Source organism: Lontra canadensis, unplaced genomic scaffold, assembly GCF_010015895.1.
Source record: "Lontra canadensis isolate GAN:19392208 unplaced genomic scaffold, GSC_riverotter_1.0 scaffold38, whole genome shotgun sequence".
In the NCBI taxonomy this organism is placed as follows: Eukaryota; Metazoa; Chordata; class Mammalia; order Carnivora; family Mustelidae; genus Lontra; species Lontra canadensis.
In genome coordinates, this window is record NW_022631032.1 from 14,417,416 (window position 1) to 14,431,735 (window position 14,320).

Here is a 14,320-nt window from a genome sequence, read left to right on the forward strand (position 1 = left end):
GGAGAGGGTGAGGCACTTACAGCAGGAGGAGATGGGTACACTGATGGCCAGGATCACCCAGGCGATGTCCATCTTGCTCAGGCAGATGGTGGCTCTGTGCTGGGGTTTGTCCCCTTCGGCCACATGGGATATATTCCCTGCTGTTCCAGGCTTCCAGGTCCCGGCAGGGACTAGGCGGTTGAGGAAGTTTCCTGTGGCTGTGGACACCACTGTGGAGAAAGGACTGGGCACCCTGTTGGTTGTGGTGGGGGTGGTTGTAGCCTCCTCCTTGGCTTGGGAAACAGTGCTTTCTGAGCCCCTGGTGGGGAGGGCTGGGGCCTGCGAGGTTGAAGATGTTCCCTGAGGGGTCCCCTTGGAAGGGGCGGAGACACTGGCATTGAAGGCAGCCTGGGTGGGCCCCGCGGTGGCTGTGAAGACCCCAGAGCTGGTAGATGGAGGTCTGTTGATGCCGGGGGTGACAGTAAGCCAGGAGTCACTGTGGCTGGGGCCATCCTGTGGGTCACCGCGGGGGCGCTGAGAAGGCACTGGGGCAGGTTGTGGACTGGCAGGGGCACCTGAGGCTACTGTGGTGTCCGGCTCCCCTCCTTGGCTGGTGAAGGTGGAACCACCCCCCTGGTCTGCTCTGCTAAGGCCTGGCTTGTCCTCTGCAGGCACCAGGGGGGTGGTGGGTGGTGCCCACGAGGTCCTGCTGGGCGCCATGGTTGTGGCCACTGTCTGGGGTTGTGGCAAGGAAGAATAACCCCAGAGTGGGTTCCTGGGAGTGAGGGTGGACAGGTCAGGTTCTATAGACCCTGTAAAGTTGCCTTTGTAGATCTGAAAGATTTTCCCCAGGGGCCGCTTCTGCCCCAGATGTGTGGAGCTCTGATTTCGTCCCCGCTGGCCTTCCTTCCTCCCAGAGTGGTGGCCACTAGGTGCGGGCAGGACAGAGCGTGATGAACTGCTGGTCCCCTTTCGGGAAGAGCCTGGGGGCCTGGGAGGTCTGCGCGTGGTAGCCCGGGTAGGTGCTGTGATGGGACGGCTGGTGGCTCCCGTTGGCTTTGTCAGCAGGATGGTGGCCATAGCTTCCCCCTGGGGATGGCCCTCTGAGTGGGAGGATGTGGTTACCATGGCAGCAGGAAGGGGCCCTGTGGTTAGGGGGCCTTCAGAATGTGGGGTGGTTGCTGTCATCATGATGGTGGAGACGGTGTTTGTAGGAGGGCGTCCATCTGGATGGGGTGTTGTCATTGCCATGGGAGCTGCAGCCTGTGAGGAGGATCCATTGGGATGGGGGGTCAGTGAGCCCACAGAAGTGGGGGCAGTTGCCATGGAAGAATGTCTGGTAGAGCTGAGGGTTGCTGTCACCATGGTGTCTGGGGTGGTGCCTGAGGGGAGGACCTGAAGAGATTCTCTGGGAGATGGTTCCTGGGTGGCAAATACCAGTGCTTCGGTCAGTGCCAAGATCAGGAGGAAGCCTTGAGAGGAAGACAGAGAGAAGAGGTGAAATACCTGGGGCGTTGCTCAGAGCCTGGACCTTCCTTACCCATGAAGCTATGATGCTCTGGGAGCCAAAGGGAACACTGGGAGCATTCCGGAGGTCCACACTGCCACCCTGACCCCCAAGAGCAGCTTCTCAGAGCAGGCTGGGCTGGGTGTGGGAAGGATTATGGCCTCCGAATGCCTGCTGCCCCTCTGCAGCCAGGGAGTGGTCAAGGCCACGTTGATCAGAGGGAGGCTGGCAGCTCTGTGTGAGCCAGCCTGTCAAATGTGGAAGGCTTCTTCGGGCAGAGCTGACCAACTCTTATGCCTTTTTTGAATATTCCATTTATGGACTGGACAAAGGCACAAATTGTCAGACATCTGTTTATTCAATCCCATTCACTGGGCAAGTAAGGAGGATCTCTATCCTCTCCTTGACATTGGAGGACACAAAAATGGACAAAGCAGTCTCTGGCTCTGAGTGAGCTCAAACCAATCCACAAACAATCCTAAAACAAGACAGAGAAATCTCAGTTCCATAGGTCAGTGATAGGCAGAAGGGGATAGTGGTCCGGTGGATGACCAGATCTGGTGCCCACATAGCACTTAGCAGAGAGCTGGAAGAGAAGATGCACTCCAAGAACACCACTTGGTTTTATGGTTGTCATTAATGTTAACTGCTTTTCCTGTGGTGCTCATGTGGCTGAACTCTCTGTGGAAAATCACTGGTGATGCCCAGCCTTTTGAGTAGGAGGACCTCTTTTGCACATTAAAAGAAAATCATGAATTTTGCATGATGATCAGTGTGTATGCTTTTGGTTCATTGAGAAAATGCACAGGAACAAAAATGTATAAATTTAAAAATACTTCTAAATATATGTGGCTTTATTAATCATAATAGCATGTGTCAAACTTTACAAATAATACATCTCATATAAATGTGAGACATAGGATCTGTTCAGATTATAAGCTGGAAAACTGGCCACCCTGGTACAATATATGGGCTGGGAAGAACTGGTCTCAACAGCTGATACGTGGCCTGATCAACTTCTAAGGCCTAATTCTGACCTGTGAATTCCCCCTTTTTCTTATGAAGCCCTTCCTGGTTACTGTCATGTCCTTCCTTCAGCTCTGCTAGCCACCTAGACGATGGTAGAGATCTGTCTCTATCTGGTAACTCTCTGGGAGCCTCCCTCCCCCCCTAGATTCAAGCACTGAATGGCCAAAGCAGGGATCCTGGCAGTGATTTCTATGTATCTGGGATGATCAGCAAAGCTGCAAAGCCCTGGTGAGCTTTCAGAAACAAAGAAGGGGAGATCATCTGGCATGCCTTTGAAACAGGCCCAGGATTACTAGTGAAGCCACCTCTGTCTTGGGTGTGGGGTGGAGTCTGAGTGTGGACCAGCTCACCTCGCCTTGCATTTCTAAATTAGTGGGTGGAGGGAGGCCAAGGGACAAAAGATTGAACAGACTGTAGCACACACAGTCTCTAGGACCAACAATTTGTCCTAAGCAAACTATTTTTTCCTAAACTTTCTTTGGTGATCTAAACCATATATTAACAGTAAGCTCTGCTTATTCAAGTCAATCTTAAAAACTGTTTTCTGAGCATCTGCTCTGGCCCAGTCTTTCATACGTTTTAATCCTCACAATCACTCAATGGGGTAGGAAATTGAGATCTCAGGTAGATTAACGAATGTGTTTAAAGTCCCATCATAGTTGTGGTATATGGAACCAAGCTGTATCTAACATGCATGCTTTTCCTGGTCAACCACCACTGATAATGCAGGAGGAGGAAGTTGCTGTGCTGCAATGCTCTGACTGGTTCAGGGTTATTCCAACCCCTCTCTTGCAGCCAAATACCACAGGGACAATCTGTTCTTAGGGCTGGGAGTCTTAACCTCTGACGTTTTGAGGGACATTCTCTTACAAGCCTATGTTTTGCTCATGAGTCCCTTAGTTCAGTATAAGTGTTAAAGATTGAACTGTGTGTCCCCCAAATTCATTTGTTGAAGCTCTAACCTCTAGTATCTCAGAATGTCACTGTGTTTGGCAATAGGGCCTTTAAGGAGGTTATTAAGTCAAAATGAGGCCTTTAGGGTGGTCCCTAATCTAATCTGACAGGTGTCTTTATAAGAAGAGGAGATGAAGACCCAGAATGATACCAGAGATGCTTGGACACAGAGGAAAGGCCACCTGAGGACACGGTGATAAGGTGGTCATCTTCATGTCAAAGAGAGAGGTCTCATCAGAAGCCAATCCTGTCAGTAACTCGATCTTGGTCTTCTAGCCTCCAGAACTGTGGGAAAATAACTTTCTGTTGTTTAAGTACGCCCAGCCTGTGGTACTTTGTTATGCCAGCCTGAGCTAAGACAGATGTCTTACATTAGAGATCCTCAGAAAAAGGAAAGGCAGAGTTGTGTTCAGGTAGTATATTTTGGGAAGTGATTTGAGGGGATGACCATGGCAGTCTGAGATGAGTCAAACAGAGAAAATCAATCTGAGGGCAGGTTATGAGTTGATCAAATATGATACTCATATTTGCTGGGTACCTCTGAGGGGCTGAGTAGACTGTACCTCAAACTTTCTATGTGAGAGGAGCATTTGCTTTCCAACTGCATTCCAGCAGTTCTTGATGTGGGAAACAAAGGCAGAAGAAAAATTAAATTTCCTTACTACTTACAGCCCATTGACAAATCCTTGAAACAGGCAGTGACATTTCTCTAGGAACTCAGCTGCCTTGATGTTAATATTTTGCTAAGGGCAAGAGGCAATCTTATCCCAATCCCCCAAGATCCTGTAAGTCTTCTTTAACACATAAAGATTCCTTTGGAAACTTTTTCTCTATCCACCAAGATACATGTTAGCAATCATCCTTCAAGCATATGGCCCACTGATATACATCTGAAGGGTCTCATGACTGAGTTTTTTCTAAACAGTAATAAACGACCTTTCCCTAACACTGGCTAGCCCCCTTAGGATCTTGGAAACCTTGTTTCCAAAATACCTTGGAGGCTGTGCTGTCCCTGATCCCCTCTCAACTTGAAAGTATATAATGAGTCACCCATCACAACCCCAGTGCAGCTCTTTCTGCCCATGGGTCCTGTCCCCGTGCTTTAATAAAATCACCTTTCACATCAAAGATGTCTCAAGAATTCTTTCTTGGCTGTTGGCTCCAAACCCCACCACTTCCTACATCACTCCCAATCTCCACTGGCTCAGGGCTACTTCACTGGTGCTCATTCCTCTGTATTCCTTTCTTCTGCATGAGGCCCATGGCCAATGTGGCTTAGTCAGAGAAGCCCCAGGCAAGGGGATATCAGGGTATGCCTGTGCCCAGCTGGTGGCTGCTGCAACAGCTGGAGTTAAAATTAAGGGCCCTTGGCTTCCTGGGCTAGAACATCAGATATGTGAGAGAAAATCAGAGACCAGAGACCAAGGACATGGAAATCTTTTGGCAGCAGCACTAAGGGCAGTGCAAAGCTTACAGACCCCGAAAGATCCCAGTGACAGGTGGGAGAGGAGCCACCCTGGCCTCCAGAAGAGCTTTTGCAGCACTCTAGAGGTAGAAGGGTTAACACATCGTAGTCTGTAAAATACTAGGGAAAGAAATGCTCTTGACTTTCTCACCAGGAGCATTCCAGGGGCTAAAATCCTCCTAGCTGGGAAATATATGACTACAATCGTTCTTGCTTTAAGACTTACTGTGTAAATAAATATTTGCCTTTGTTGCTCCCTTCTCCCTTTTTAAAATTAATTCCTTGAGGTTATTTTTCTTTCTAGGAAGACTGTTAAATTACCTCTCAGTCCTTCTTCTTTAGACTTTAGAGTAAACCTTTGTTTGGTACAATGAATGGGTATTGCCATCTGGGTGCCAAGAATTTTCATTTGGAGGATGACGTTTAGCTGTCACAGTAAGAGGGGCCCTAGAGGTAACTTAATCAAATTCCCTCATTTCACACAGGGGGCAATGGAAGGAGCAAAGTGACTCGTCCAAAAACACACAGCAAGTTGGGGGCACAACCTGGACCACATCCACTATTTCAAAGCAACTTTTCATTTGTATTATAAAAATTGCTACAATGTTGCACTGCACAAACACCTCCTTCAACCTCCACTGTCATTTTCACTGAGAAAATCAGACATGACTTTACCTCTCCTCTTTGGCATAAAAGGTTAATAACTGAATGAAAGGGCGCATACTGTCACAATAACTCTGCAAGGCCTTCAACCTGGGCTTTCCCTAACAGATGCAAATTTTCATTCAAGTCCCTTTGTGTTGGCCTGCTACTCTTCTCCCCACAATCTGGGGCTATTGCCTCTTTGCATATAATTTGCATAGATTTGCATAATAGCCTCAGGAGGCTCTAATGCCAAATATGTGAGAGAGACTAAAACTAAAATTTAGCTTGACATGCTTTAAATGTGGAACTGAATTTTAAAGCATCTTGGAAAATGGACAAGCGTAGGGTGTGGAAACCCACAGACTGATGGGTGTCCAGATGTTGCAGGAAGGCCTCCTCCTCCCTAAAATTCCAATGTGTACATGATCCCAGGGCCCAAGAAAAGGAAAGGTCCTCCTCCTTCTGTTGATTTGGTTGGCTGCCCACAGTGCATATTGGGCATGATACTTGCATCTGGCAAAGGCAAGGAGGAAGCCGGTGAAGGGAGAAATGGCTAATTTAATGTATGAGGTGCTTCCTATATGCCATGCACTGCTTGAAGGGCTAAGCCTGTCCTGATATATTTAATTCCCAGAATACCCTGATGAGATAGGTACTATCAGTAACTCATTATTGCAATTGAGGAAAAGCAGCATGGAGAGGTACAGGAACCTGTCTCCTTTCACACAGGTAGGATATGGTGAGCCGTGATTTGACTTGGCACCTTGGCTTCATGGTCTACACTCTTAGGGGCACTTGGGTGGCTCAGTTGGTTAAGCATCTTACTCTTGATCTCAAGGTTGTGAATTCAAGCCCTGCACTGGGCTCCACACTGGACGTGGAGCCTCCTTAAAACAAAACAAAACAACAGAGTCTACACTCTTAAAACATTTTCACTCACCCCCTTCCCCCACCTGCCAGGCTGCTATGCATAGTCAAAAACAATGATCCACAATCCTTTGAGTACTGATTTTCTATTATTGGTCTTTTGACTTTTCTTCCCTCTTACCTGTTTTCTTTCAGGGCTCTATATGACACATGTGGTGTTCTTTTAATAAGATGATCAATTAACTTTATCCTGTAAGTAACAGGAAACTTGTAGTGCTAAAATAAAAGGGCTGGAAATTCTTGTTTTAAGCCTCTGCTCTTCTCCAACCTGACATATCATGTAGAAAATTATTTAATTTTTGTCTTAAAATTGCTTATACACACACACACACACACACAGAGAAGACATATTTATTACGTATATAAATTTCCCTTACACTTATAAACAATTCTATCTCATTTTCCTTGTAATTTTGTTTGTTTGTTTGTTTGTTTATTTATTTATTTATTTATTTTAAAAAGATTTTACTTATTTGACAGACAGTAGGCAGAGAGGCAGGCAGAGACAGAGGAAGGGAAGCAGACTCCCTGCCAAGCAGGGAGCCTGATGTGGGGCTTGTTCCCAGGACCCTGGAATCCTGACCGGAGCCAAAGGCAGAGGCTTTAACCCACTGAGCCACCCAGGTGCCCCTGTTATTTTATTTTTTAAAAATATTTTCTAAGTAGGCTCCATGCCCAGTGTGGAGCCCAACACAGGGCTTGAATTCATGACCCTGAAATCAAAACCTGGACTGAGATCAAGAGTTGGATGCTTAACTGGGGCACACCTGGGTGGGTGGCTCAGTCAGTTAAGCATCTGCCTTTGGCTCGGGTCATGATCCCAGCATCCTGGGATCAAGCCCCACATCGAGCTCCCTGCTCAGTGGAGAGCCTGCTTCTCCCTCTCCCTCTGCCCCTCCCCCTCGCCCGCTGGTACTCTCTCTTGCTCTCATTCTATCTCAAATAAATAAAATCTTTTTTTAAGATTTTATTTATTTATTTGACACACAGAGAGAGAGAGAGAGAGAGAGAGAGATCACAAGTAGGCAGAGAGGCAGGCAGAGAGAGAGAGAGAGGAGGAAGCAGGCTCCCTGCTAAGCAGAGAGCCCGATGCGGGGCTCGATCCCAGGACTCTGAGATCATGACCTGAGCCAAAGGCAGAGGCTTAACCCACTGAGCCACCCAGGTGCCCTCAAATAAATAAAATCTTAAAAAAAAAAAAGAGTTGGATGCTTAACTGACTGAGCCACCTGGGCACCCCATCATTTTCTTTGTAATTTAAAATGTCTTTATCTTTGGGGCACCTGGGTAGGTCAGTTGTTAAGCCTCTGCCTTTTGCTCAGGTCATGATCCCAAGGTCCTGGGATTGAGCCCCGAATCAGGCTCCCTGCTCAGTGGGAAGCCTCCTTCTCCATTTCCCACTCCCCCTGCTTATGTTCCCTCTCTTGCTGTGTCTCTCTCTGTCAAATAAATAAATAAAATCTTTAAAAAAAATGTATTTATCTTCTATGTAGAGCTTTCCTCCCCCATTAAACTAGATTTCTACTAGATATTTTCCCCATTGTCTTCAAACCTTATGACAGAATCACAAAATCAGGAGATTGAGTAGTCTTCTGAGCCATCCCCCCATCATCAAGCCCCCAAGCAAGATGGCAGCTCAGCCACTGTCCGTAAATTCAAGGACACCCCTCCCACCAAGAGGTGGGTCTGTTTCCTTCCCCTTGACCCGAGGTAGGCCTTTGTGAATTCTATGAGGAATATAATGGGGCAGAAGTAACATCACATGACTTCAAAGACCAGGGCAGAAAAGCTCATACAGTTTCTGCAGGATTCTCTTGTGTGTCTTTGGCTCCATATAAGTAGTCCAGTGGCCTTTAGGCCACCACAAGGAGAGGCTGAGTGGAGGGACCACTTGGAGAGGGAGACAAAGGCCTAAGGAGCCTCGGCTATTCTAACCCCAGCCAGGCATCAGACACAACAGTGAAACAGCCTCGCTCCAGCCACTGTTGGATTGCAACCACACAAGAGATACCAAGGGAGAGTCACCTCACTGAGCTCAGTCAATCCTAACATTTGGGAACAAAGTAAATGATTAAGCCACTGTTTTGGGGTAGTTTGTTTTATAGCAACAAATAACTGGAACACTTAGGAATTTAGCTTCTGCATCCAGTGTTTTAAAAACATAAGGAAAGAGTATCCACAGCATATGAAGTCTGGCCATCAGATAGTCTGTTCTCAACATGGGCAGGAACATACCATCTTGCCAGGAAATGGGCTTTTCTAATTTCAAAATTATTATCTTTCAGTTGGATGGGATATTAGGATTCTTTGGTATCCAACTCCTTCACTTTGCAGATGAGAAGGCTGAGGCCCAACAAACTGAAAAAACTTACCCTGGGCTACACAGCTATACAGGGTTAGGACTATGAGTGACCCAGGCCACTCACTGCCCCTCCAATCCGACTAATGCTCCAAACCTACCGTGCTCTCTTTATATCACTGGTCCTGGTATTCTACTGTGTTCCATCCTCTGAACTTCAATGTTCCCTTTTATTTTAAAGATAAAACATGAATTCCTCGTCTCTCACAGCATGGTTTCCCTCAGAAATAAATATGCATCATTGCCTTCAGGGTGTGCTGGACAAATGCTTTTATGAGATAACGTATGCTTGTGACCTTGGCTTCTTTATGAAACCAGGGAGTTTAGGGTACAGATCTTTGCTTTTATTCTCCTTCTAGGCAGTCACACCTGTGGTCTGGCATGACTTGCCTTGTGCTGCTCTGGGAAGTTTTTTTTTTTTTAAAGATTTTATTTATTTATTTATTTATTTGACAGAGAGAGCACAAGCAGGGGGAGCAGCGGGCAGAGGGACAAGGAGAAGCAGGCTCCCTACTGAGCAAGGAGCCTAATGTAGGACTCAATCCCAGGACCCTGAGACCATGACCTGACCCAAAGGCAGACACTTAACTGACTGAGCCGCCCAGGTGCTCCCAGAGCACAGTTTCCTAACAAAAACACTACAAACACATGTGAACACACACACACACACACACACACACATACACACATGCATACACAGCACAGATTCTCTCTTAGGAGCAGGAAATAGGCAAGAACACCCCATTTGCAGTCTGGGCCCTCCTATTATATCCATGCTAACTATATAGTCAAGTCATTTGTCTAAGGTCAAAACAGCTACCATGTGAAAGTACAAGGATTTAAACCCAGGTTCTCTGATCCTGGCTGCTTGAGACCTTAGGGACTGAGAGATTTTTGATCCAGGAAAATGTCCTACAGGAACAGAAGAATGAAGTAGCATGAAGACAGGCAATGACAAAACAATAATAACAACAACCGTGACGACCACAATTAAAAAATAAAACTTGGCACCTCAGTGGCTCAGTCAGTTAAGCAACTGCCTTTGGCTCAGGTCATGATCCCAGGGTTCTGGGATCCAGCCCTGCATTGGGCTCCTTGGGTCCACCGGGAGCCTGCTTTTCCTTTCCCCTGCCTGCTGCTCCCCCTGCTTGTATGCTCTCTCTCTTTCTCTCCAACAAATACATAAATTAAATAAACATTTTTAAAAGATTTTATTTATTTATTTGACAGGAAGGGAGAGACCACAAGCAGGCAGAGAGACAGGCAGAGAGAGAGGGGGAAGCAGACTCCCCGCTGAGCAGGGAGCCCGATGCAGGGCTCAATCCCAGGACCCTGAGATCATGACCCGAGCCAAAGGCAAGAGGCTTAACCCACTGAGCCATGAGGCACCCCTAAATAAATCTTTAAAAAAAATAAAACTCTCCCCAAAGATAGCAAGACTTAGGGCAACTATGCTGCCTTTTGTCTTCAGCTGTAGATTTCTGCCTTATACATTCAGCTCCTCTTAGGACAAATATTTTCCACCTAGAATTCCTCTTTGGTCTTGAAGGCCTTGTTAGAGGTCCCTCCTGGTGGCTGTAACCTCTACGTCTAACCTATTCCAGCCTCCATGTCTCTGAATGGAAATGGCAAATGTCTTAATTGTTTGAGTGTCTGAACTCTAAGCTGCCGGAGGGTAGAGACTGCATCTGGCTCAATGTTATAACTCCATATCTAGTGCAGCACTGTGGCTACAACACGTATTCGCTGAAGGCTAAGAAACCTAAATTACTTAACAGTCAGCTGTGACAGTTTGTATTTTCCAAAAATAATCACAATACATCCCAACTGACTTACTCTTCCTAAATGGGACTTGGCACTCCTTTTGGAGAGGTGAGGTCTATGTTCTCTTCCCTTGAATCTGGGTGGGGCTGTGACTGTGGCTGACGTGAAGCCACATGAGTTCTGAGGCCAGGTCATAAAAGGTGGGTATAGCTTCTTCTTCTTCTTTTTTATTTTTTCTTAAGATATTATTTATTTGACAGACAGAGATCACAAGTAGGCAGAGAGGCAGGCAGAGAGGCAGGCAGAGAGAGGAAGGAAAGCAGGCTCTCTGCTGAGCAGAGAGCCCGACGTGGGGCTCGATCCCAGGACCCTGGGATCATGACCTGAGCTGAAGGCAGAGGCTTTAACCCACTGAGCCACCCAGGCGCCCCTCAACTCAGCTTCTAATAAGATAACAGGATCATTAATATTCAGGGAATATCTTGTTGATGTCATGGGAAAGAACATAAATGCAGTCCTGCTTGTACTCTCCCAAAACTAAAAGGAAAAGGCTAATAAAAAAAATGTTCCATGCTTTATAGTGGAGAACCTGACCAACACTACCTGAGCCAGGTGATCAAGGTCAACATTAACAGAGATAAAGTCATGGTGACTGTATATGCCCTTGATTTGAAGATGGCACTTTACCTCTGTAGTTTTCCTTCCCCTGTAAACCCAGGCTAATGATAAAAAAAAAAAAAATGAAAAATCCAAATTAAGGGATAGTCTACAAAGTCTGACCAATACTTCTCAAAACTGTCAAGGTCATCAAAAACAAGGGAAGTCTCATAAAGTATCACAGCCAAAAGTTGCCTAAGGAGACATGACCACTAAATGTGATGTGGTATCCTAGATAGGATCTTGAAACAGAAAAAGCACATTAGGGGAAAATGAAGAAAATCTGAATAAAATATAGACTTCAGTTAATAATAATGTACCATTTCATTAATTGTGACAAATATACTATAGTAATATAAAATGTTACAGAAAACTGAATGTGGGGTATATAGGAATTCTCTCTTGCAACTTTTCTATAAGTTTAAAGTTATTCTAAAATTAAAAAAAAATTTTTAAAAAGTTCCTAGTGGGTTTTGGAGGGGATTTAACTGAGGGGAGGTTTGCAGGCAACTTTCCTAGCAACTTGGTATAAGATCATGTGTCCACAGATGAGGGCATGCAGATAGGACAGTGGGTGGAGGGAAAGTCTGAGTCCCACCCTGCCCTAATGGTGGCTTCTGGCTCCTTGGATCTTTCTTAACTTAGTGGGTAGATTCTGATCTAACCTAGCTACTGATATGCTGTGGAGCCTACTTAGAGAAAGAGAAAAGGGAAAAAAAAAAATCCACGATTATTGCCACATCTTCCTATATTCCCTCTGATTCTCAGCTTTTAAAATATTTGCATTTAGAAACAAAGTGTAGAAGTTGAAGGCAAAATGGTCAGAGAAACCAACAGCTTGAACACATAGTTTTAAACCTGTTCAAAATCCAACTGAGGGTTTAGGGTAAATGTCATTCATGTGATAAAAACAGTCACACCTTTCTTGACCTGGGAAGCAGGCTGCATGAAATCAAAGCTTATTTGTCATCACTACAGGGCTACATTGTCCTGCCATTTAACCTTTGGAGCCATATAAGGTGTTGGATATGGATACCTCCATCCCCGTTCAAAATATCTGTCCATACTCCTTTCCTGCTAGGTGATAGTGTATCAATCTCTAAAAACCCAGCTGGACTGTCACCTTGTCTTGATAAGATCAAAGTCCTTCAATATTCCTGGTCAGAAATGATGGCTCCCAGCCCAGTGCTCCCAGGACACTCTGTTCCCATTCATATTGAGGCTTGTCTCCCCACAGAGCCCTTCATTCAAGAGTGTAGGGGAAAGGTATGAACCTGGGGTTGGGCAGTGGTATTTAGGAACAATTCTGGCTCTGTAACTTCCAAGTTGTGTGACTTCAGGCAAATTAGTTAGCTTTGTTTTCCTCAGCTATACAATAAGAATGATAATGCCTAACTTCAGTTCAGGGTGCTTTCAGAGGTGGGATAGGAGACTTAGAAGTACAGGGCCCCACATGGTACTGGCAATAAATAGATGGCAACTGATATTTTAGTCTCTCCTACAATTAGGTCACTCCCTGAGGCCATGACCTTCCTGAACATCTGGAGGCCTAGAACTTAGTTCACGATATGACTCATACAAGGTACACAACAATGTTTTCTGAATAGGGAATAAATTAATACTTAACTCCATATATTTAAGTTATTTGCAGCTGAATGTTAACAAAATTATAGATGTTTATTTCTTTGAAGACAATGTCAACAATAGAAAGCAATAAATAATGTGAGTCCCATGTCATAGCAGTATGATGTATGTGAGTGTGTGCATCTGTGTATTTATCTCATTTTTACTTTGCTTACTTTGGTGATTAACATTAACTAGTTCAAAGGAACACAGCATTGCATGACAGGGTGAGGCAAGAGAAGGCTGAGATGGACCCTACCTCCTACAGATTCTCTTAAGATCAATCCTCTTCCACAACTGTGTCCATCACTGAATATTTTCCATTCCTAATTACAAAAGCAAACCAGCCTTTATTTCTTTTCAAAGTGCTAAACGGTTGTGTGAGAATGTATGCCAGGATTTGGGCTTTACAGAGATATGTCTCCGCATTGGCTTCCTGGTTGAAGGTGTATGTTCTCGGCAGGTTTTGATGAGAACAGTAAGGAAGCAGGACAAACAGGAGAACTTACTGTTGAGGACCAGCTGACAGGGCAGCCCTGTGAAGCCCACGGAGTCTCCAAATGCTTGGTTCCTATAATCCCAATAAAATGATTCCCACAGGGCCTAAAGTCCCACAGCTTGGGGTCTGGTCTGGTCTGGTGGGCTACTCAGCAATCAAAAGAGGATCTTCAGGATTCCTGAGGAATACTTTGGATACTCCTCGGACCTAAGCTCACCAGTATCTGTTTACCATCAGCTTCAAATTCTCAAAAGCAAAAAGGAGAAGAAAAGGCACAAAGTCCTGGCCTAATCATGCCTGAGAATTACCTACCTAAAAAGAGCACAGAATATTATGCAGCCATCAAAAAATTGAAATCTTGCCATTTGCAATAACATGGATGGAACTAGAGGGTATTATGCTAAGTGAAATAAGTTAATCAGAGAAAGACAATTATCATGTGATCTCACTGATATGAGGAATTTGAGACACAAGACAGAGGATCATAGGGGAAGGGTGGGAAAAATGAAACAAGATAAAACCAGAGAGGGAGATAAACCACAGAGACTCTTAATCTCAGGAAACAAACTGAGGGTTGCTGGAGTTGAGGGGGGTGGCTGGGTGATGGACATTGGGGAAGTTATGTGCTATGGTGAGCATTGCAAATGGTGTAAGACTGATGAATCACAGACCTGTACCCCTGAAACAAATAATACATTATATGTTAAAAAAAAAATCTTAAAAAAAGAGCAATGGGGCTTTTGACCTGACATCCTCCTACACTTGCTGACAAGTCTGAAGCATTATCTCTCAGCACCCACTCCTCCTCACAGAAGAGCTGATTGCTTACTGAGAGGAGAAAAAGAGGCTAGCAGGGACAGTGGCAAGTCTGGGAGCAGGGAGGTGGGCTGAGTGGAGAGGCTGACGTCAAAG

At 45.4% G+C, this 14,320-nt stretch overlaps 1 protein-coding gene across 7 annotated transcripts in view; it reads right to left on the reverse strand.

Annotated features, from left to right (window-relative positions):
• TMEM108 (transmembrane protein 108) overlaps window positions 1-14,320 on the reverse strand; it is a 366,925-nt gene that overhangs the window by 13,862 nt on the left and 338,743 nt on the right. For all 7 annotated transcript variants that reach the window (XM_032869678.1, XM_032869677.1, XM_032869679.1 and 4 more), the window contains one exon: window positions 21-1,451. In XM_032869678.1, the coding sequence (XP_032725569.1) occupies window positions 21-1,451 (1,431 nt within the window). The remainder of the gene's footprint in view (window positions 1-20; window positions 1,452-14,320) is intronic.